The sequence below is a fragment of the Taurulus bubalis genome, assembly GCF_910589615.1.
Source record: "Taurulus bubalis genome assembly, chromosome: 10".
In the NCBI taxonomy this organism is placed as follows: Eukaryota; Metazoa; Chordata; class Actinopteri; order Perciformes; family Cottidae; genus Taurulus; species Taurulus bubalis.
The window spans coordinates 21,940,746-21,964,875 of NC_136598.1; the positions used below are offsets into that span (position 1 = coordinate 21,940,746).

Consider the following 24,130-nt stretch of genomic DNA (forward strand, 5'->3'; position numbering starts at 1 on the left):
TTTTTCTTTTTTTTTAACAAGTGCTCTTTCTGGAACTTGCTGTTACAAATCAAGTGTGGGACTGTTCCTACAGTAAGGGGAAATGGGGAGGAGGGGGGAGGGTTTCCATTTATGTGTTTGCACTGCACGCGCTTGTGTGTGTATGTGTATCAACGAATTGACGAGTGGATGTGTGAATGAATGTGTGCGCGTATGAGTGCAGGAGGATGTATGAACAACCATTTTGATTCTCAACCATCTGTTTGTGTCGGTTTTCATGCATGTTTGTAAACTCTGAACTATTGCTGGAATATCGACGAGAAGACACTACACAACACACTCAATGGCCTTTTTTCTTTTCTTTTTTTTTTTTAAAGGGAACAAGCATGTAATTTAAGATTGCCGTGACCAGTTGGCGCTAAAGACTCAGTCAGGAATAGAAACTGGGACCTCTTGCATGGCTAAACCGTTGCTTTAAAAGCTGCATTAATTATTTTAAAGCGATGCAGCAGTCAGGTTCACAGAGTCCAGACTGACTTACCGACCGACTGGCTGCTGGTTGGAGGTGTAAGAGTACGTTTTCATTAAGGCCAGTCCCTATGTGTTAAAGAGAGGAAGGAAAGAGGAGAATAGAGACTAGACGCTTCTCCACAGACCAATGTAGACGCACATAGCCATTCGCTGTCCTCGATCCAGTAATTCTCACTCGTTAGCTGAAGAGTTAGGCACCAATCTTTTGTTCATTTTCTATTTGTAATATCAGTGTAAAGATTTTTTTTTCTTTCTTTTTGAATGTTCCCGTATTTAAAGAATGAGAGTTAAATCGTTGTTAAGTCTTTATAATGAGGCCAAAAATTGACTGACTTGGTGGACGTTTAACACTTCAAATGATTCCACATCTGATGTGTAGGACCTTTTTTTTTTGTTTGTGTCTTTCTGTAATGCTGTGTTGAGTCACTTCAATCTGCGTGGTTGTATGTCTGGAGCGACAGTCTGCAGGTTTACAATCCAATTAAATGCTGCATGAGCTGGTCGACCAACCTTCAACCTGCAGACCGGGGGAACAAATCAAAACATCAGCGGATGCATTGTTGAGTTGAAATGAAGATCTGCATCCTGCGAGTCATGACGGAACATGATACCACAGATAAGTGCTCACATTGTCGAAAGCTTTTTCTGTTCCATGTTGCTGGAAGAGATGTCGGCGGCTCTTTGAGCGTCACTAAAGGAACATCAAGATCTTTTTGTTTGTCATTGTTTCGTTTGTTGATTTTTATCCTTTCTTTGTCCATCTATTTCTCAAATTTTCAAAGACACGTTGTCTTGTTTAAGTATACATTATATAAAAATTATATATTAAAATTTTTTAAACAGCTTTCTTTTTTATTACGTTCTTCATTTCATGGGGTTTCCATTGGATGAATGCTTATTTAGCTGAGATGGTAATTTGATTTTGAATTGGCAGTTAATTTTTGGGTTTGCATTATCATGTCATCATTTGCAAAGCATCTATAAGGGGAATACTATTATGGAAAATTAACATAATTTGATCGTTATTTTTCCCTATGCAGTTTGAACTTCACTCACACTACATTTTGCAGAACCCATTTTAAAGATGTTTTTGATATTTATGGCATGATTGATATTAATTAAATGTATAGTTTTCTACCATTCTCTGCGTAATCTATAAGGCTTAAAGGTTTTTGCAGAAACCTCGATACACATTCTCCAGGATACCCCTCATGTCTCACCTTCATTTATTTTTGTTACGTTTGTGTGAGTGACCGACTGACAGTGAGAAGTTTGAGTGAAAGTTTTGAGGAGGACACAGAAAAGCAGCAGGTATTTTTGACTCGTCGTTGGGCAGCAGGCGGCCCCCTAGTTCCTGCAGATGAGGATGTGATCAAATGGCTTTGATTTACCGTTCACAACTCCAGCACCTCTTCTCACTGGCTCAGGCACAGCCATCATGCTCTAGCCTAGTGTCCTGCTTTGGAAACGGCAGGAATCGGACATCAGAACCACTGCACTGATGGACTCCACTGTGGATTTGCCTTCATTGCTATCATGGCCATAAGGGGGCGCTGCTGAACTTTTTTAATATTGGTTGTGAAGCCATACTCTGAACCTCGCTGCTGGCCACGCTTTAAGCAATTGCTTCACAGCAGAACATGCAAGTTAATACCCCTGACCTCTCCTGTAGGCAAACACAGGCACAACAAGTGCCTCCTCACTATTGTGTAAATACCAAAAAAATAAATAAAAAAATAGCTTGGTGAATGCAGCATTCGTAGAGGGGGAGGACTGCAGCTTTGTAGTATTTTTGATTTGCAGCTTCACAATGGTTACCTTGCTTCTCTGTATATTTGAATGTGATCAACAGTCACGAATGTCACACATGATGCAGATGTAACAAGATTTCTTCTTTTTTTTGCTTGTTGCTGTTAGTTGAGGCTCAGAGGGCAAAGAAAAAAAAGCAATCTTTAAGGGGAGGCCATTGTCCTGGTAGACAGTTTCAGCCCCCCCTTTGCAAGACTTTACAATGTAACGGGTGACACCTGCTACACAATGGTAGCTTATAACATTTGCAACTATAATGTGCCAGTAAACATTTTTACTGAATAAAGCTGTGTGTGCGTGTGTTTTATTACAGTGTACACCTGCAGAAGCACCACCATATTTAGTAACGCTTAGCATAGCAGTATTCAATGTAATAAGACCAGGGAGACTTAAAGAGGAGATGCCACGCTTCACAATACTGCCGCTCCAGCGTCTCCAAAATGTTCTGTCGGTCCAAAGGGCACCATGAGCGGACACCATCCCTTTATTTCTAGCTTTGTCTGCCGTAACCCTCCAACAAAGCAGCTCCACTTACATTGTGCACGTGCACAAGACCATGTCCCGGCCTTCAGCCCACAGCCTTGATCAATTAGCCAAACCATTGAGGGCAAAGAGGTCATGGCCTGGATGTGTTGTCAGGAAAGGAAAGGGTTTTAACCAACATTGTGATACTCGTTACACAAGTTCAACATGATGAGCTTGTTTTGTTGTTATTGAAGCAGGTTATTACTTTTTTTAGATTCAAAATCCGTTAATTGTAAAAGTTCTAGTCCAGAAACACACATTAAAATAACAATATTTGGTATTTCTCCACAGTGGGTGCAATTTTCAAAAAGTCTGTATTAGTAGTTAAATGAATGCAGAAAATGTCGGAGGAAACGAGACTTTTTGGATCAATAATCCATTTATCCATTTATATGCACTCGACCTCATATATATATATAAAGGGTGCAGCCCTGATTATGACAGCTGCTATTTGCAGGGGTAATGGATTATACATGCACGAGCCAATTATAGTCACACCACGGAAGTCTCCATGGAGTGTGTGTCCTGCACACAACGTGTACATAATGTCTACTGTGGTTCATGTCTGGTTCACACTAAACCATAAGCCTGGACTTTTGGTCAGTTCAACGAAACATACCTTGAAAACGTGGTGTATTTAAAAAAAACGTCGACCGGAAGTCCCGATCCTAACCCGTTCATCCTCACACCGGTGTCCCCAATCAGCGTGGCCCACCTGTCCGTCCTCATTAGCGGCTGCCTGCGCGGCACGGCTGCCCTCTCTACTCCAGGCCTCCGCCGACACGCGTGGATAAGTAGCTGCAGCGGCCCGGCTCGGGAACTCTGTCTCCGGCTGTGATCATGGCCAAGACCGGTTTCTGCGACTCCAAGCCACTGCTGGACTTACACAAGAAGGTGAGTGAGCACCGGTGGGATCAACAGACCCAGGCTTAATAAATGTGTCCTTGTAAGATTTAAAACAAAAAAAAGTTTAGGCATGCTGCTCTAGTCTAATGACATATTGTAGATTTATTGAGCAATCATTTGGGAGATAACTCGTTAATTAAATCATGTTCCTATCAATGAAACCTTCCCTAAGGAAACGTGTCATACATTATGTTTTTAATCCATATGCTTTATCTCCCGTTTCTTCAGCTCCACCCGTAAAAACAGGCTTGATCCACGTTTATGTTTTCAAGGAAGTAATTTCATTCCCCTGTCATGATCCCAGGTGTCAGTCTCTGATTTAGATGATTGGAGTAGAAGTAGGACTGTTAATGAGTGAACCACCCTTTGAGCCCATTCATATGTTGCTGTCCTCTGATAACTAACGTCCGTACAGAGAATAAACTGCAGCAACTTGCAGTCGTTATCAAAGACATAAAAACGGGCACGCCATGATCACATCTGTCTCCATAAGACTTTCTGTCGTCCCTGCAGGCGGATGAGAGGCGAGCCCCGTTAAGAACTTGGTCCAACGCCTGTGGGCCCATAGATCGCTGGCAGCCTGTAGAAGTGGAAGAGTCCAGAATGGCCCCTGTCAAAATGGAGCCAGAGCGCAGATGGGTACATCTTCTTCTCCTGCTCGTTATCGCCACCCAACACATCCACAGTGTCTTCTAGGTCTTTATAGTGTTATGTTCCCAGCATATTATAGTCTCAAGTGACTGACCTGTCCGTTGTTGCAATAGAAGCTACTATATGTAGTCATGTCTCACTATGAGAAGTTGTGATCACTGAGCATCAGATAACTGTCAAGTATTTTTCTTCTCTCTCGTGATCATAACAGTCCCACTTCTCTGTGTGTGTGTGTGTGTGTGTGTGTGTGTGTGTGTGTGTGTGTGTGTGTGTGTGTGTGTGTGTGTGTGTGTGTGTAAGACGTTGTCCTTCTTGCAGGAAAGGAGGTTATCGGCACAAACGAGCGACGGCATCATCATGGGCTTCCATGAAGACAGTTTAACAAGCTCAGCAGGTAGAGTAATCAACCCAAAGATGTTCAAAATCCTTTTCACCTCAGTGTCATCTACAATGACAATAACTATTAAATAATGGCTTGCGTCAAATGATGTTGAGAAAATACAAGCAGTCATTTTGCTCGACAAAATTTTGATTTCTCTAAGAAAATGAAGTGAAACAATACTGTATTTACTTTCATGTTGCCTTTGTCGTCCTTGTCCATCCTGCGGAGCAGATGGGTGTGTGGAGGAGCCGGTGCTTCTTTACCCTCACGGGCTGCAGGGTCTTCACAGCCTCCAGGCGCTGGTGCCCAGCTTGCTGCGCCACGAGGTGGAGACGGCACTGGAGAAACTGGACCTCATATGGGACCGAGGGTGCGCTTGGGACGTGTTCTTGGACATGATTGTGAGTGGGATCGTATCGTCGAGGGGCCGATTGGCACGAACACTGAATCTCTTTAAATATTTAGCGCGTGCCTCCTGTTTGCCTGTTTCCCACCCTGCAGAGAACTCAAACACGAAACCCTCTTCCCAACGCGGACCTTCCGCGGCATTTCACCGATTCCACTCGTTCCGTCCTGGTGGACTGGCTCATTCAAGTACATGTACGTTCCCCTGCTGAAGATGGAAGGTTTCCTCTTCCTCAAAACAAAGCTGCACTCACTGGTCCGTTAATTTAAGGTCATAAAGGATTGCTCTTGTTTTTTCTTGGCTGTCAAAAGCAATACACAAAGTTAGATGGCCTGTCAAGGGGAAAAGGAAAAACAAATTATGAGAATTAAAATAATTTGAATGAATTATTAAACCACAGCTGGTTATCTTGGCTTACCATAAAGACGGGACATGACTACCCTGACTCCTGGCACTAATAATTTAAATGTTTTCTAATTTTGTTTAATCCGTACAAGAAAATGTGCTTTGTGGCTGTCGATCTCGATCGCCTGGTTTATTTCCTCCCAGGAGATGATGCATTTCCAGGAAGAGACCCTCTATCTGGCCATACACCTCCTCAACCGCTCCCTGCGTGAGATCAAGGTCACCACGGTGAACCTGCAGCTCCTCGGCATGGTCTGCCTCTTCCTCGCTGCAAAGAAGGAAGAGTGTCTCCTGCCAGAGGTAAGCTGGCTCAGCCCTCCCCAAATATAAAGCTTCAGTTTGTTAAACCTGATTGATCGTCTGCCAGCGTATCTAAATAATCCATGATTGGTTTGTGTCGAGGGTTTATTTGATTTTTATTCTTAATAACACTTTAATCACTTTGGCCACTTTAATTACAGTGAACTTGTGCAATATAAATACATTTACCATGTGTCTCTTGTGTGCACTGCTGCTGTAATTATGCAATTTCCCCACTGCGGGACTAATAAAGGATTATCTTATTTTATCTTACTTTAATGAATGCAGTAATGAGTAACATTCAAACCTCTTCTCTCATAAACAAAATGTTCCTTTTGCTGCTTCTTCCAGGTGTCTGGACTCTGCTACTTGATGGACCACACCTACACGAAGCATCAGCTGCTGCGAATGGAGCGCAAGGTCCTCTTGGGGCTCAAGTTCGATTTGTCCTACTGTCCCCCTCTGCTCTTCCTCCTCCTCCTCGCCTCGGTTGCTCGCTGCAGTGCAAAGGTAGATCTGTGCCCCTTTGTTCTTTTTTGTTTCCGGTTGCTCATTCTGTCAAGTTACTTTCCAGTGTGCAGCGGTATGACGTGTCATCTGTGCCACCAGTTGGTGTGGATGGCCCGGTATCTGCTGGAGCTGTCTCTCCTGGAGGGCCAGTGCGTGGTGTTTCTGCCCATGCAGCTGGCAGGAGCGGCCCTCTGCGTGGCCCGCCAAGTCCTCCAGGAGCCGCCGACACCAGGAGGGGACGCTGCCTGGTGTCTAGCCTCCAGCGTCCATGTCGGCAGGTGTGTCTTGATTTAAAAGATGATCCACCGGATTCTTTTTAAAAGCCTTTACCCCGTGGCATCATCCGAACTGTAGCTACCGAGCTCTGGCTTTGTCTTAACTTCACATATCGTCACCTTCCTAAAATAATGGCCCAAGTCATTTTTTGACAAAAAATATTTTCTTGCCTATATCATGATACTGGCGATCTCTGGTAAAATCACGCGACTCTACCCCAATAGTATAACGGCCGATGTCAAGAGTGTGACTTAAGCAATTTTACAAGCTTTTCAAGATGGCATTTTGAAGCTAGCAATTTAGTTGGCATTTGTGTGAGCATTTTTGTCAATGAAAATCTCACTCGAACATAATAGTAATACTAACATAATTTGACTGGTATTACAGTATGCCGGTTGTGCAGTGTCTAGAGGCAGCTCGTGCACCCCTATTACATTTGGTCAAGTTTTTTTGTGTTTTCTGAAAAAATTACTTTGGCCATTGTTTTAGGAAGGTGACGATGTGCAAAAAGATACCAGCTGTTTTTTGGTTTTGAGTCGGCATCCACTGGACCTTTTCATTTTTGTGTGTTTTCCAGTGAGTCCGCCATGCTGAGGATCATGCACATTCTGGCCAACGCTGCAGCCAAGGCCCACTCCCGAGAGACCTGCGCTACTTTTATTAAATTCTCCTCCCCAGAGACCATGCATGTCAGCCGGCACCCGGGTCTAAAGAACGACGCAGGGCTGCTGGGTGTATGCACTTGACAATCTCGATTCCCAGAAACGTAATTATATGCCCGAAGCTTCAAAGTGGAGATGCTAGACCAAGTATCGCTTGAGGACTTGACGCCGGTGCGGTCCAGGCCTCTGACCGAGCCTGGATGTTCTTTACTGTGGATCCTAAAGACTTACCGTGGACTTGGGGTGAGGAAGAAGTGTGAATGATTGTGACGCCAAACATCCGTTTGACAAAGGACTGTATGCACTTTGCATGTATGTGATTTAGCTAACCCAGTGGCACACCTGTTTTATGATCTTATCTTGCAGCCCATTTAGAAAATATTTGAATTGTATCGATGCGTCCTTGTCGTTTTGTGAAGAGGACGTGGGCTGTCTATGAAGTTATTATGAAATTTTAATGTAAAAATAAAGTGTCTGCTGCAAAGTTTAAAAGTGTCAGCTGTTTTATTTCTTTGCACAAACTGTAATGTGTGACAACAGAGCCCCCTACTGGCCGAGTGGTTGCTTTGTTGGCATTTCCTGCTCACATGTGCAATCGCACCGACACAGCTGACTCAAAGGGAGGCGCTTCAGACTTTAGAGAATGCCGGATGGCTGCTGCTGCTGCACATTTCAAGAGTGTCCCATGCCGTACATATTGTGCAACTACGTGTTTGTGTCGCCTCTTCAGTTAGATTAGCTTTCAACAGGTATGTGTATGCAGGCTCGTTCCAGCAAGCAGGAATGGGGTTTGTTGGCGACATGTGTACAAATCTGTGGTCACATAGTCCAGTTGCTGTTTTGGATAAAACCCAGTAACATGCCTGCAGCCTGCAGCTCGAGTTACTGGGACTTTCATATTATTTGTTTTCACCCTGAAACATTTTTCTCGTCGCATTGTTCAATTTTTAAAAAAACCTTTGTCCCATTCGGAGCATAACTAAATTCAGATATAAAGTATTGCAGTGAGCCTCCTTTGTTTATTGCACAAGTGGGTTTTCCCTCCACCATGACTGTCTCGCTGCTACACGTGCGCTCATCTCTGATTGGCTGTCGTAGTTGTCTCACGGTTCAATCGGCGTTTAGCTCGCGGAGAGGGATCGTTTTTATTGTGTCTGATGGGAGGTCCGACCAGCAGGCGTCTGTGGGTTCAACTGAGGTAACGCGCACAATCACACACCCCGCCTCCTCCCACCCACATGTTTTAATTGCGTCATTTGGTGGGTCACGTTTTGTTCGTCTTTTGTCATTCGACAGTCCTTTCCATATTTGTTTCGTTTTGTCGCTCTTTTTTTTCTTCTTTTTTAACATTTCGTTAAACGGCGACGTCAAGCTGTCAAGAATTGATGTAGTCGCCAGGATTTCAAAACAAAAGCGGGGGAAGATGCCACTTTGGGATACACGTGCAGGTAAGTGCTGTACACCGGTTTGAGGATGTTAGCATCAAAGAGGATTTTGAATTGCTCTGAATAATATCATACCTTATAATATTCTATGTAAAATCCTCCTCGTACTTGTACGCGTGTATTTTATTTTGAAAACTAACCGCATATGATTTCCCGAGCCCTCACCGACTTGACGGACAACCTTATGTCAGCCCGACTCAACCTCCCGTTTCTCTAGTCTTATCTCACGGCATAGGTTATTTAACAAAGAGAACAACATTTATGTTTTCTATTCACTGTAACTGACTGACAACATGTTAAACATGACACTGTAAGTTACCGTTAGCGTTTCTCAGCGCTTCAAGAGCGCGTGCAAGTGGGGAAAACGAGCGTTATTGGGAAAACAATCGTCTGTTTTACATTTGAAGGTAAGTTTTTCACCGCAGATAGTGAATGTTTTGGCTCTGAAAAATACGCAATATTGCCAAATCTCTCTACTTCCTATTCAAGTGCTCACTCTTTTATAACTTTCTCGTCTTGCATGTGGCTGTCGGCTTGTTAAGGACGCATTGTGGCGTTTTAGTTTCGACAAAAAACACTTTGATTGGCTTAGTGTGTGTGCTTTTTTGTTTGTATGTGTTAGCGGCCAGTGTGAGAGGAAGTGTATCTCCAAGTTGAATGTTACATAATGTGGGTGGAAGGAGGAGGAGGAGGAGGGGTGCTGCTGTTTCAGCTGAGAGCGAGATGTGCTGCCTTCAGGGACCCACTGCCTCTGTGATATTTGAGGCACGGGGTGGATCGAACACACACACACACACACACACACACACACACTGCTTCTTTTTTTCGGTCATTTGTGTGTAACATACTTCCACCATAGCGGACATTTTCCATGGAAGCGAGACCTGGTGGAGAACAAAGAAGCTGCACAGCTGATCATTGAAAGTCAAACGTATCACTTGCAGTCCTAATGCACATTTCTTCCACTGGAGAGCTTTACATGTTGATGCAGTGCAGGTTTTGGTAGAACATGAACATGAAATGCATGGCTGTATTGGTGATTAGTGTGTCCCTTTAGAAACATATCCCCATATATATGTTGGAGACTCATAATGGAGAGCACACATCTTGTGCTATTCAGGGTCAAATATAAAGAGGTGGTCTAGCTGGTCATTTCCCCAGCAGATTCAGCCACCCATGTACAATCTGTTCTTCTGTATGTGGATTTAAACCTTGATCATATTGCAGTAATCAAGACTCAAATACATACCAAAAAGCAATTAAAATCCACTGACTGCTTTACGAATTGTAAAGTTGTCTGTAATTGGAAGTCATAACTAAAGGACGTTACCTGCGTTTTATTAGTTTTTGTTTTCTCTCTCTGTGGACTCAAAACAACACATGACCCATGCATTCCTTTGTCTCCATGTAAACACATGTGGCCACGCACATTGTACACGCATGCACGGAAACAGTGAACAAAAGGTGTTTATACAAATGGGTTTATTTCTCATGAGCGTGAACAGAATGTGTGTGTATATACATGTAGAGTTATGACACTGTATCTGGGTATGCACATGATGTCACTATTGTGTGCGTTGCTGATTACAAGCGAGACAAAAACACAACCATCAGCTCGTGGATTCACATGAGGAAAACAACATTGGAAACACTAGGTTGTTGTAGAATCAGTTATCAGTACAAACAGCATGCATTTTTGTATTAAAGTGTGGCAGTGATGTCAGTGCAAACCAGCTATTCATCTTTGTGTTTATTATTGTCATCTAGAGCCTTTGTGTTGACCATGCACTCAAAGTGTAAATTGTTTGAAATGACACCAGTATGACAAAAAGAAATGTGTGATGTTTTTCATTTAAATGAATAAAAAAAAAAGAAAGGCTGGATCTTATCCCAGAATGCAGTGCGTGTTAGTGAGGGTACAACCTGGGCAGGTCCCCAGTCCATCAGGGCCAACACAGACCTTGGACTCACAGGAGCAACATTATTTTTTTGTTTTTATGCTTCCAATTTCTGCTATTCAAAGACAGATTAAAACAAATGTTTTCTCTCATTAGGGTCCAGCATGCCGAAGGAACAGTCTTTCTTGGGTGAACACAGTTCTTGTGCTACATCCAGCAAGAATGCTAAAAATAAGAGCAACCGTATGACTCTGCTGGCAATGCGCGATACCAAAGACGCCGATGACTCCAGTGGGCGGGCCTCCCGCTGCAGCTCCGAAAAAGACTCTGGCTACTCTGGTGAGTAAATATGTAACCGGTATTTTGCCAAATTTATTCTCGGGTTATTTCCCATACACACCCATGAATCTTAACAAGTCAGCTCAGGCAGCGGTAGTAATAAAAGCTGAATTGGACCAACAGTGCAGTCCATAATAGATAAGACATTTTTTATTTGTAATGAAACTATGAGCACAAACAAGATATTGTGCTGACTTTCAGGTTTAATTTGATTACGGTTACATCCACATCCGATAAAGTGTGAAAGAATTATTATTCTTGAAGTGTTTAAGAAGAAAGTTAACACACTGACACACAACCTTTTCTGCCAATGACTGTCTGGAGTCTATGACTCATAGGCAGATGATGCAGCACTTTAAATACTGTACTCGCAGTATCTCACTCATCAATCATAACATGTAATTTGTTGCTACTTCTTGCAGTGGAAATATGAATATATATATAAGCATGTCTGGTCCTCCTCTCTTCCTTTTTGTTAAAATACAGTAACTGTTTGTATATTTCATTAGGTTGAATTAAAAAATATATCAGTTTGTAACACGACCAGCCTATACGTGACAAAAGTAGTCTCTTTGAGCGTGTCTTTGTCAGTCGGCATGTATTTCTTCTCCCAGACGAGCAGCAGACGGATGTGGAGGACCAGCGGAGCTACAAAAGCGAGTGCAGAGGCGGCGAGCGTTCAGAAGCCTCACAGTCGGGACAAAATAAAGATCTTCGGCACGGGGATTCTGGGAAACCTTCCCTGATGCCAGCAGACCGCGAGCTCCCGCCCATCTACATCATCAATAACATTGTGATTAATCAGGTGAGCTCAGGCAGCGATGTTAGGAAAACACACTCTGCAGATAATGGTTCTCTGAAACTGTGTGCACCAGAGCCACTGCACAGCATTAGCAGCGATGAGAGACTGAGGCAATTAGGGAGCTAAAAGGTGTGAATAGAACATGTTAAAGACTAAGTTGCAAAGTGAGTGATGACACATTTTGTATCAATATGGTATTTTTTCCTGAGAAGTGACAGGGTGGGAGGTTTCATTCTGCATCTAGCACCAACATTTAGACAGAAACATTCACATTAAGGATTTAAAATGGTACATAAAAACACATGAAGGCAAAGGTTTTACTGCACACCTGGTTTATTCTTGGACATTAAGATTGGGCCACACGTGTGACTACGTCTTGGTTTCAAAATAAGGTGTCGACAAAGGGTACGGAAATCAGATTAATTGGGTTATATTCACAAAAAGGATCAAACGTGTCACCTCTGCCCGTTAACAATACCACTCAATTGTGAAGGAAATGTCTTCATTGTTTGATTTTGTATCGGTGATAAAAAATATTGCTAACAATGACTGTTGCATTGGAGTTGAGGGCATCTTTGGCTACATGCAGACACAACATTCAAGCATTTTTACTCTATGACTATATTCCAAAGTAAAAATCCCATATTTGTACCTTAAAATAGCGCTGACTGCTTAAGGTGCTACACAAGCATTGCTCCATAATTTCTGACAATGACTTGATTTGACTTCAGGACATCTCTGACTACATACATGCTGAAAATTAAACATTTTTAATGTATCAATTTAGAGATTTCCCAAAGTAAAAGTCTCTAGAAGTGTGTAATTTGACTTTTTTTCCCATTGTCTCACAATAAATAGTAATATTGAATCCCAATACTCGTAGATTCGCAATATAAAAAAAACTGCAATACTTGTAGAATCGTAACACGTAGCCCTTTTAGCCCTAACCCTAATAACCCTAACCCCTAATCCTATTTATTGTTTGAGTTGTGTTTAGAGGTTGTACATCGGGATTATATATTATTGTAGCCCTGATTTTTATGTTTAATTTGATACCTAACATGTTTGTTTTTTTGGGGGGGAGGGATTTATACCATGATTTTTTCTTGATTTTTCTGATATAAAAGGGTCCCCCGATTGGGGGACGCTAGGGCTTTAAAAATTGCAATACATATCAAATCGTTATCGTGATGGTATCGAATCGGGTGTTTAATCTATGTCTCGTACTTGCTTCCTTCTTCCTCTCTGTCCCACCAGCCGGACACGATCCAGAAAAGAGATCAGCTGCCCCAGAGAAACGGAAGCAGGGAAAACTGCAGTTCTGGCGCCGCCCATATGATCCTTTTCCAGCAGCCCGGCATGTTGCCGACCTCTCGTCAGCTCCACAATCCCACAATGTCCCGGAGTTCCAACGTCTCGGGGAAGAACATAAATGGCACCTACCTGCCCATTCTCAACTCCTACCCGCGCATTGCACCACACCCCAGCAAGAAGCCACCTGATAAATCATCATCGAATGATGAATCGCAGAATCTTAGCAAGAGAATGTGCACAGATTACGAGGTTGAGTACACACCTGTGACCAGGAGTCAACCTGAGCAGCACCTTTCTGAGGAACCCAAATTAGCAGCATCAACCGCCAGATGTTCCTCTCCGACCTCCTCCAGTCCCACTACTGTCTCCTTGAGCCAAAGCTCCCCGTACACCACCTCCTCCGTCCTCAAAACCAGAGGACTTCACAGAAACGGCTCCACCAGAACTCGGCAACACCGCTTCCTCAACACGATGGAGATCCTGAGGCAATCGGGTCTGTTGGACATAACGCTGCGAACGAAGGAGCTGCTGCGGCAGAGCAACGCCACAGAGCGGGACATTGCCCAACTCCGCCAGCACACGGAGCTGCTGTGCCAGGCTGTGAGCAACTCCAGCTGTACCCGGAGCGATAACGCAGCCTGGGAACATCTACACCGAGCGATGGCCGAGTCGGGCAGCTACCCCGGTATTAAAATCCTGCAAAATTTTCAAATTCCGTGTAATCCAGATTCGGCCGGTCAACCAGAGAGCGTTTCCACAGGCGACGCCAATGGGCCACGAGGCGCCGAGAGCTCGGAGGCGCCGTCGTTTCGCTGTCTCACTACGATACCTGATTTGAACTCGAGGGAGCTCGACGCCGGAGACAAGTCGCTAGAGAAAGACACCTTCATGCCTCCTGACAGTTCTACCGATTAGCACAATCTGCAGTGCCTTTAAAGGGAGAGCGAGTACTCAGGGCTATTTTTTTATTTTACGTGTGGCTTTAATGGTTCATCCCTGGTTATTTAAACTTAGTTTAGAGGGATTGCCCAAAATATCTCTGCAGGTCAAAGGGAAACCAACGACGATTCGTACTTATTGTCCATGTTGCAGTACGTGTTTAATTTTTTTTCCGGTTGTCTTAACATCTGAAAGCTGATTTAATTCTCTCAAGTGCAATTCAGTCTACCACTGCAGATTTGATAGAACCACTCAGATGTGTAGAGGGCCTCTGCTCGTGAGCCACTTAAAGGATTATGTGACAATAATGTGTGTTTCCTCGGGAGGCCGAGTAAATTGGCTTACACACAGCTGTTGTTTCGTTCTCACGCCAGACCAACTTGAATCAGTGAAAGGATGAATAAATCGCTTGGTAGATAAATGTTTTGAAAATGCTTTATTATAACCTTCTGTACGAGGGACAGAAAGAGAGCGACAGCAGTCCAAACAAGGTGATGAACAACATTTGTGCCTTCAAAACGACGCAGCCGACGCTGAAAGACGGCACTTTCAGGAAACATGTAGCACTTGAGGCACAACTATGCGCTCAGTGCTGCAGAGAGCCTTAATAGCTCTTTTTTTACTTGATATTATTTGCATTACCAGGGCATATCATGTTCCTTTTACAAATACAGCACACATCATATTACAGTAGAATAATTCCACTCAGCATCTCAAAGATAATCAGTAATGTGGTTTCCTCTCATGCAGCAGCTTCGTTGTCCGTCTTGTCCGTTTGCATTGTAAGTATGAGTGAGTATGTTTATGTTTAAGTATAAAAGTGTGTTGCTTAAGTGGTTGTCATCATGTGATAAGTGAATTATTTGTCATTTATATCTCTGTGCATGTGCACATTACTTCACTGTCCCAAGCATTTCTGGGATGTTTTTCAGTGTATTTTTCATAATTTCAAGGTATTTAAATAAAGCAATATATGAGGAATGTACTGTGTCATTGTATCACATGAGTCTTTTCAAATTGTCATGGTTATATGTTTTCTTTAAGGACTTCCTGTGAGCTTGAATTGATCCTTCTGTTGAACTCCACGGCGACAGAGTGAACTCTTTTATCCTTTTGGAATAAATAAGTGATCAAGGACTTGTAATTAGTACGTTATAAGTACTAATGTAGTGTTTCCTGCAATGTATTTTCAATATATATTTCTAGAATCTAACCAGCCTGCTTAGTGCCCGATCTTTGCTCAATAACTTTATTTATGTTGCACCTTTCAAAAAAAAAAAAAAATCCAAAGAGATAAAAAGGAAAGTTGTTGGTCACATACATGTAGTTGATAAAATAGTTCATAGTAATTTCCTGTCTGATATCAACTGGACGTGAGGCAGTGTAGATCTTCCCCTCTGATGTGTTGCAGCTCAGTTTCTTCTCTCTTCTGGGTCAGTAAGCAGTCGGGGGCCGGTTGGCACAGATGGTGGAAACGCTAAGAAGATTGAGAGACATATTCACCAATGACTTGAAGCAAACGAATAAAACAAGACCTACATTGTTTTGAAGTGGTTGCAAAATCGACACTATACTTTAAACAATAGACTTAAATGTGTCAAACTTTTAAAGACGAAACTGCCTAATAATCATCATAATACATCCTAAAATTGACAGATGGGATGTCAGACGTGTTTGTCGAAACTTTTGGACATTTTATAAGAAGCTTAAGTCCTTTTTCTGGGCTTCTTGAAGCATGTAGTGTGTGTGGTGATAAAATCGGCAGACATACATTAATCTTTTGTTCATTGACATACTCCATGTAATCATTATATGACAAATACACCATGCCATTTCTTGAACTAATTCTCAAAATCAATAACACAGCTGTCCCACCTGCCTGAAGGTCCCAGTCCCAGTCCCCAGTTTATACAGCGTCCATCCCGGCACCAGCAGGATGGAGGAAAAGGTCAGCATCCAGCCCAACGTGTATGCCCAGGCTGGGTACACGTACCAGCGGTTAAAGGTCAGAGGCTGATACTTAACTACAGAACATATAAAGCAGAGCTGAGAAAAACAAATAATTCAGAAAATATCCTGACTTTTTCAGTGGGAGAATAATCCAACATTGAAAGTTACTCACCAGTAAGACCAGTGGTGTGAGGTAAAGCCAGCAGATTTTAAAGAACGGGTTGGCGTGCACACCTGTCATGTCCTTAATGATGTCACACAACCGCTCTGCCCCTTTGTAGGAGATGAGGTTGGATGGTCAGGACTTCATGGCCACAGCAGACCAGTGTTTGTGAGTGATGATGTCATTTAATTAAAGGGGAACTTCACTCATTTTTTTGGACATAAAAAGGAAAGTTTACTTTTCTTTAGAGATACCTCAGCCTGAATGCTTTGTCAAATCTGAGAAAATGAACACAATGATGTCATCAGGGTTTTGATGCATTTTGGGAAATCCAGGACTAAAAGTCATCATATCTCAGCCTCTGTTGATTTGATTTTGATCTTTCCTTTTAAGTCTCTCCTTTGCGAGTCCCACCAAATTTATTTAGGTACTTGTGAAATTTCCCCTTTGAAAAAAAGTACACCTACCAAATATCCATGCCAGTCCCACGGTTTCAAACACGCAGAGAAAGAGGATGCAAGCTCCGTTACAAGCAAAGTAGTCAAACAACTGGAACACGTACATTCCTGCCTGGAGACAACAGCAAAGACATGTATTTGACATAATTTATTAATTTTACTCCGTATGTCAGATGCATGCATCTAATGATGAAACAAAATCATCATATAAAGGTTATAATTTGGAGGTTGCTAATACATGTATGTATATGACTAAACACTGACCTCAGTGACCAAGACAAGCTGAGAGAAGAAGCATGTGATGCAGAAAAGGAGGAGGAAACGCTCCCGCCGACCTGGCCTGCGCATTACCGTGGAAAACAGATCGATGATGGATGTCATCACGACCTCCATGGCAACAAACTGTACATAGAAAGGACGAGACACAATAAGTACATAGAAAAATGCACAAAGAGGTCCTCAAGAGTACATCTTACTTGTGTGTCCAGACCCAAGAGGATGAGCATGACAAAGAAGCAGATGGACCACAGTTGGGGCAGAGGCATCATGGCTACTGCCTGAGGGTACGCAATGAACGCCAAGCCTGGACCTGGAAAACACCAAAGCCAGACCCGGTCCCCGACTATTATCTGCCTTTGCTGTTGAACCAACTTAGCGTTGATAACTTTGCATCCAGATGGCAATGCAGTTAAAATCAAATGACGAATAAACAACCTCCTCAGTCTCAAGTTACACCAGGAAGAGCAGAAAACAACACAGTACTGAAAATCTCTTACACGTGTGTCTTGAGGACATTAAGTTTGCAGAAACCTGGTTGCAGATTGTGAGGGCAAAAAATCTTTGTCGCTGAGAACAATGAGGCTAAAGTGACAGCTTTATTCTCGTGATCATGTACAGTTTGTCTTCATGTTTTTTGGCGAGTACATTTCATATAAAATGCCTGATTATAATAATGGCCATTGTATTGTTAAAGTGTGTGTAGATATGTAGACATGTGACCTATTTTGAGATTTAGCTGCACTGAGTGAACTATAAATGTGCTTTTTATATCTACGGTTGTCCTCAAGATGGCAGCAACATTTTACCCATTGTGGACTAGCGGTGAAAGAAGTACCCGAAGCCTTAATACAACAATGTTAAAAACATATTCATTAACAAGTAAAAATCCTGCAGTCAAATTCCTACTGAAGTAAAAGTGCTCACGTTGTGACGAAAGGCCCCTGTTGACTTAAACAATATATTTGAAGTAGTAGATTCTTAATATTAATTCATCAGTGTATAAGATAATCCGTAAAATAAGATAATATAAGATAATCCTTTACTAGTAAAATAAAATGAGATGAGATAATCCTTTATTAGTCCCACAGCAGGGAAATTTACAGGATTTACAGTAGCAGAGGGTAAAGTGCAAACAAGAGACAAACAAGTATTATAAATAAGCAAAAAAGCCATAAAAAAACAATAAAGAATCCACAATAACTTTAATATTATATATACAGACTATATTGCACAGGTTTTATGTGTTTGGTGGTCTACTTGGAGCAGAGCTGGTTGTGCAGCCTGACTGAGAAGTAGGAGAAAAAAAGTTCTCATGCACAAATCTGTCTTTGTTTTTGGAGTTCTCCAATCTTTTAGTATTTTTTTTAAATATATTGCATACTTTGCATCTTTCTGAATACCTCTGATGGCTTGCATTACCTGACTCGGCCACTTCTGCGATGGGAACGCCCTGCTCGTGAGCCATGAATCCCAGCACAGAGAAGACTGCGAACCCAGCTACTATACTTGTCCCACTGTTCAGCAAACACAGCCACAGACAGTCTCTGCAAAACATAAAAAAACATGTTCATAGCATGTAGTAGATACTTTTTAACTATGTTATTGCTTAATGATGTCAGAGTTGATGTCAGTGCAACAAGCTCAGTCAGACATTGAGGATTACTCACTTGTAGCAGTTGTTGTTGTAGGTGTTGTAGCTGCCGAGCACAGTTAAGGCGCCCACGCCCAGGCTGAATGAGAAGAGGATCTGAGTTCCGGCCTCCATCCAAACCTGTTTTGACAAAGCTACAGTGAGTAAATGTGTCCTGAAGTCCACACTGTTACAGTATATAATACATCTCCTATACCTGAGGATCTGCAAGTCTTGAGGGCTCAGGCAGAAGATAATACAGTACTCCTTGTAGAGCCCCAGGAAGAGTGAGTCCACGGATCAAAAGAATAACCAACATGAAATATGGGAACGTAGCAGTGAAATACACCACCTGGGGAGAAAAGACAACCGTTTAAGGCATTTAGACATAAACGGTGCACTTTTACCACAGCTTTAGTGCTTATTTAAATACCTTTCCTGTAGACTTGACTCCTTTCCAGATGCAGAAGTAGCAGATGATCCACATTACAATTAGGCACAACATCAAATCCTTTCGGATGCTGCCTACCTCCTCAATCCCCCCTGAGATAGCGAGCACTCGTCGTCTAGAAGGAACAAAAGATGTGTTTTATTGAAAATATTAGGAAAAATCTTTGGCAGATTTAAATCAACCCAGAGGCTCAGTGTGTCTATACATACTCCCAGAACTCTGTGGCAGCAGAGGTTGTGTTAGTCCGGTTGGTCCACGCAGAGGTTTTATTCTGTGTGGAAAAGTCTATGCAGTGATCTGAAAGAATGGTGAGACAAACCACATAACAATTGTCACACACAGATGTATATACTGTCTATAAATACGCTATCCAGTTGCATTATGGGCAATGTAGGATTCAAGGATTGCGAAACTTGACCCATATTGGGGGTAAAAGCCTGAATATTTCTGCCCTTGTTAATTTCATTTTGACCATTCTTTTTAAATTGGAGTGCCGTGACTTTTTGGAAGGTCTTTTAACTGACATACAAGTTACTGGCTCCTTGATAATAACATTAATGTTAGTATTTTGTTAACAAGTCAACCGTAATGCATGCGACAGTATCCATTTGACCTGTGTTCCAGTAGTTGTTGCAGCTGGCCCAGGGGAGCTGTGAGCTGAAGGAGAAGACCAGGTAGAGCAAAGCCCAGGCCAGAATAAGGAGGTAGGTTATGCAGCTGTACAAGACAATCAGCTGCCCAGCGTAGCCGATGCCTGCGGGCCCACATAGACAAACATTGTGAAATCCTGAAAAACATTTATTCATTAAGCCGCTGAACGATCACCTATTCCAATGTGTCACTGAAACTGCTCATTAACTGCGAGAGACTACTTTTCCATAATGATGAATAGATTTTTTTAGAAATATTTGTATTTTCTCTAAATTTTCTCTGACTTTTCACCCAGGTTAGTAGCTGATATTTTTTTATAAACATCAACAATTAGGACATTTCCAATGTCAATGTAACCTTCAAAAAATATTCTGGAAATGTTTCTTTTGTTGTGATGAAACATCTTTAATGTCAATATGTTTGGAATATAAATAATATCAGGCACTGCTACAGTTTTTTTAAGCATCATGCTTCTATTGTCAGACATGATGGACAGATTTTTAAAAAAGGATCTAAACTGATGAACTAGATATGTTTTTTGTTCCATGCATTCTCCTTCTTTATCAAAAACATTAACAAAAAGTGTGCTGCAAAACTCTGGAAAGCTCAATTCTTCCTAACTCCACACTCTCACATTTCTTTTTTCATTGTCACACTTTTTGTCCTCAGCCCCAATCCACGCTGAGCAATGCCTCACATTTTGCTCGCTTCGGAGCAACAAAACGCTTTATACTACTTCTTAGTAATTCCCAAGACCTGTAAACTAACGTGTAGTTCCCCTTTAAAATAAACACTTGAAAAAAAGGGTCACAGAGGCCATGCGGTTGCCAGTTTGTCAATGTTTTCCCTGCTGACAATCAACTATGAACCACATTCAAACCAGCAACCTTCCATCCACTGAGCCAAGGCCAACTACCCCTATGGTACATCAGCCAACAATAAATCTATCAGCTACTCTTTGAGAAAATCAGTCATTAAGAGATTGTTCCCAGGGAATCTTTAATAAAGTCCTGAACAGCATACCTTCCATCAGTGGGCACATCTTCCTCCAGCAGGTGACGCCGCCCTCCTGGGTGTACTGGCCTACAGTTGTCTCCAGCAAGAACAGGGGTACGGCACAGGTCATCACAAACACCAGATACGGCACCAGGAATGCACCTGAACTTACAAAATAGACAACAATGCATACATGTACGAGAGGTGTTTGGGTGAACAAGTGAAAACCTTGTGTTTGCTTACCGCCTCCGTTTTTGTAGCAGAGGTAAGGAAACCTCCACACGTTGCCGAGGCCGACAACATTTCCCGCCACAGCCAGGAGAAACTCCACCTTACTGCCCCAGTGTCCTCTCTCCTCCACCTGCACCTGCTTGTGTTTTGTGGCACATTTTTCATTCATCGTTCCCAAAAGCTTAGTCTGAACTCAACCGTCCTTTTAGCCCGCACGCTGAGTGTCCAGGTCTTCTCTGGCTTTATATTCACCACTGAGTCTGTGTCGTCTTGTAATCGCCGACTGCCTAACCATGTTAATCAGTTCTGAGTGGAGATGTCAATCGGCAAGGTTGAGCATGAATTACAATATCTACACGGCAATTGATGACAAAGACCACATTCCTCATGTGCTTTTTCAGATGTATCAAGGAGGCAACTTTTGGCAGGGGAGGCAAGGCAAGGCAAGTTTATTTGTATAGCACACTTCAACAACAAGGCAATTCAAGGGACTTCACATCAAAACATAATGCAAAAGAAAACAAGATTTAAAAACAGAAAACATAAAAAACTGTCAAAAAGCAAAAAATAGAATTAAGTTGCAGTGCAGTTTTAAGAAATAAAATGCAGTAGTGAGATGCAGAAATTAATTCATATCTTTGAATCTGGTTCAATTAAAGGCAGCAGCAAACAGAAAAGTCTTCAACCTGGATTTAAAAGAGCTGAGGGTCTCAGCAGACCTGCAGCTTTCTTGTTCCAGATAAGTGGAGCAGAAGAGCTGAACGCTGCTTCTCCATGTTTAGTTCTTCGGGGCGTTAGCCGGTTGGTTTCTCCATATTATGTCCTCCTGTTATGTGTGTACAGTGTCAATTCAAATTAAACACGTTGCACAACTCCTACATACCATGCTTAATTCCTGAGAGAGGGCAAGCTCACCGGCATCTTGTACAGGCACTTCCTGTTGCACCGCTCAGTTGCCACAGTGCTGGAGGCACCTGCCGCAGAGCTGGAGGCACCTGCCGCGGTGCTGGAGGCACCTGCCGCAGTTGCCACAGTGCTGGAGGCACCTGCCGCGGTGCTGGAGGCACCTGCCGCTGTTGCCACAGTGCTGGAGGCACCTGCCACGGTGCTGGAGGCACCTGCCGCAGTTGCCACAGTGCTGGAGGCACCTGCCGCGGTGCTGGAGGCACCTGCCACAGTGCTGGAGGCACCTGCCGCAGTTGCCACAGTGCTGGAGGCACCTGCCGCGGTGCTGGAGGCACCTGCCGCTGTTGCCACAGTGCTGGAGGCACCTGCCGCGGTGCTGGAGGCACCTGTCGCAGTTGCCACAGTGCTGGAGGCACCTGCCGCGGTGCTGGAGGCACCTGCCGCAGTTGCCACAGTGCTGGAGGCACCTGCCGCGGTGCTGGAGGCACCTGCCGCGGTGCCAGAGGGAGATGCCACTGTTCCGGAAGCTGCCACTACTTTAGAGGCAGCATTTCTGATGGCACGTCTCAGGTGGCGGGGCACTTACGAGTTGCCACTAGTTTTTGAGGCATCTGCCTGTGTTAGAGAGAGCGGTGCTCACGCCACACAACCAATTTCTCACGGCAAAAAAAATGTCTGATTTTGGACCGAGGCGCGTTCCTTCCAGCGCGCGTTCCTTCCAGCACGAGTTCGTTCCAGACGCGCGTTCCAGGCGCGCGTTCTACCCAGCTTTTGATCTCCTTCTAATACCTAATTTTTTGTTATTTTATTTATGTGTTAATCTATTGTTTTGCTTTAAAAGGCTACTGTTTAAGCACTTTATTTGTTGCACTTTTTTGTTTGATAATGAAAAATATTTTTGTCATTTTGTGTCATTTTTTGCTGAACATAAATCATGAAGTGCTCTTAAGAATACAAGTATTGACAATATAGGTTAGGTTTCAGTTAAGAATTAGTTGAATACCATTGTAGTCAAAATGTCAATCAACCTACCTTGGTCAAATCTTAAACACAGGTCTATTAATTAGGCTATATTGTGGTACATAGACAGTCATTGAGGCACAACAATAGTTTTCTGGTTGAATGTTTAGCTCAAGTCTAGAAGGCCGCTGTGGCAGGTATTTGTGGCCACAGCTGTCATCGCTGCAGAATAGATTCAGAAGATGTTTTGGCAACTGCCTGCCACTATTTGTGGCTTCTGGTGAGATGCACAGTGCACAGTTTAAGGATGTCAGTCGTTTTGCATTCATTTGCAAGGTTCTTTATCATTATTTTTAATAAGGCATCCAATACACGTACATTGTACATTGTCCCTCTTCAACAAATAAAAAGAAAATAAATACAGTTTGTAACAGAAAGGGAAAATTAAGAGCATCTACGCTTTAGAAGATATACACGTCAATGTTGGAAAGTGAAAAGCTCTGCTGGAGACTCCTCATTCTGATCTCCTTCCCATTCGTGCAGCTCCTTCAGGGTTTGTTTGTGTTCCTCTTCATCCATGGAGAGGACCGCGGGAAGTTGCAGCCCGCCAAGAAATGTTGTCTTGCGACACCAGTCAGCCGCAATCAGGCTGTCTCTGATGAGACCAGCTCCCTGCAGTAAAGAATAAAGTGCGCTCAATGTATTTATTGTATATTGGTGTGGCAACCAACTTATCCTTCAAACTATTACAGCATTTACAGTACCTCATCAACAAATAGTTATTTTGTAACCATGAGTCATTTAACACCTAAAAGTAAAATCTCTATTTCGAGAAATAAGCAACAGACAGTAACGCTGGATGGTTCCATCGAGAGCCTTCCACATTGAATGGCAGTATGTGAATGTATTGCATGGTTTCCGCCATCAGGTGTCGCCCTTGAGCACATAAATACATAAAAAGTTCTTTCAGCACTAATTTACTTTATCTTTTTGATTATCAAATATAATATATATGATATAATCAAATATACTCTGCTATGTTGTTTAATGCAGAAATAAAGTCACCGTAAATCAAACTACGTACCAGCATTTATGTCTGCAAAGATTTTAACATTTCTTACCTCTTCTGTGCTGTCTCTGTCAATTGTTGACATCTCTGGAGCACTGAAATACAAAATATAATCTGTAAATAAACCACTGCCACATTCAGTCATTACAGTGATGTCAACTTGACATGCAAAACCACTCTTAGCCAGTAATGGATTTAATGACGTTGCACATGCTCACCCACAATTCAAACACACGTAATGTAGTTTTTACTATCAGGCTCGTCAATTGTAAATATTTCAAAAAGTATTTTCACTTGAATCATAAGT

At 42.7% G+C, this 24,130-nt stretch overlaps 2 protein-coding genes and 1 pseudogene across 3 annotated transcripts; 2 read left to right on the forward strand and 1 right to left on the reverse strand.

The window, feature by feature from the left end:
• Nucleotides 1–3,684: 3,684 nt before the first annotated feature.
• Nucleotides 3,685–7,426, forward strand: ccnp (cyclin P; the record flags this gene model as incomplete). Its single annotated transcript, XM_079224793.1, has 9 exons — nucleotides 3,685–3,738; nucleotides 4,264–4,389; nucleotides 4,720–4,795; nucleotides 5,015–5,184; nucleotides 5,285–5,383; nucleotides 5,739–5,894; nucleotides 6,246–6,404; nucleotides 6,504–6,682; nucleotides 7,258–7,426. The coding sequence occupies 9 exons, from the start codon at nucleotides 3,685–3,687 to the stop codon at nucleotides 7,424–7,426; spliced, it is 1,188 nt and encodes a 395-aa protein (XP_079080919.1).
• A 1,336-nt stretch (nucleotides 7,427–8,762) lies between these two features.
• On the forward strand, nucleotides 8,763–15,051 carry LOC306742296 (CLOCK-interacting pacemaker). The gene is made up of 4 exons (XM_079224648.1): nucleotides 8,763–8,790; nucleotides 10,842–11,024; nucleotides 11,639–11,829; nucleotides 13,084–15,051. The coding sequence occupies exons 1-4, from the start codon at nucleotides 8,766–8,768 to the stop codon at nucleotides 14,053–14,055; spliced, it is 1,371 nt and encodes a 456-aa protein (XP_079080774.1). The 5' UTR covers nucleotides 8,763–8,765; the 3' UTR covers nucleotides 14,056–15,051.
• Nucleotides 15,052–15,442: 391 nt separating this feature from the next.
• LOC306742507 (sodium- and chloride-dependent GABA transporter 2-like) lies at nucleotides 15,443–21,057 on the reverse strand (annotated as a pseudogene). Its single transcript has 14 exons — nucleotides 20,901–21,057; nucleotides 20,685–20,819; nucleotides 19,624–19,764; nucleotides 19,220–19,307; nucleotides 18,993–19,125; nucleotides 18,777–18,911; nucleotides 18,597–18,700; nucleotides 18,349–18,473; nucleotides 17,127–17,239; nucleotides 16,915–17,052; nucleotides 16,654–16,762; nucleotides 16,202–16,296; nucleotides 15,955–16,125; nucleotides 15,443–15,556 (listed from the first exon to the last, which is right to left on the reverse strand). The product of its transcript is annotated as a sodium- and chloride-dependent GABA transporter 2-like (transcript).
• Between the last annotated feature and the right edge of the window lie 3,073 nt (nucleotides 21,058–24,130).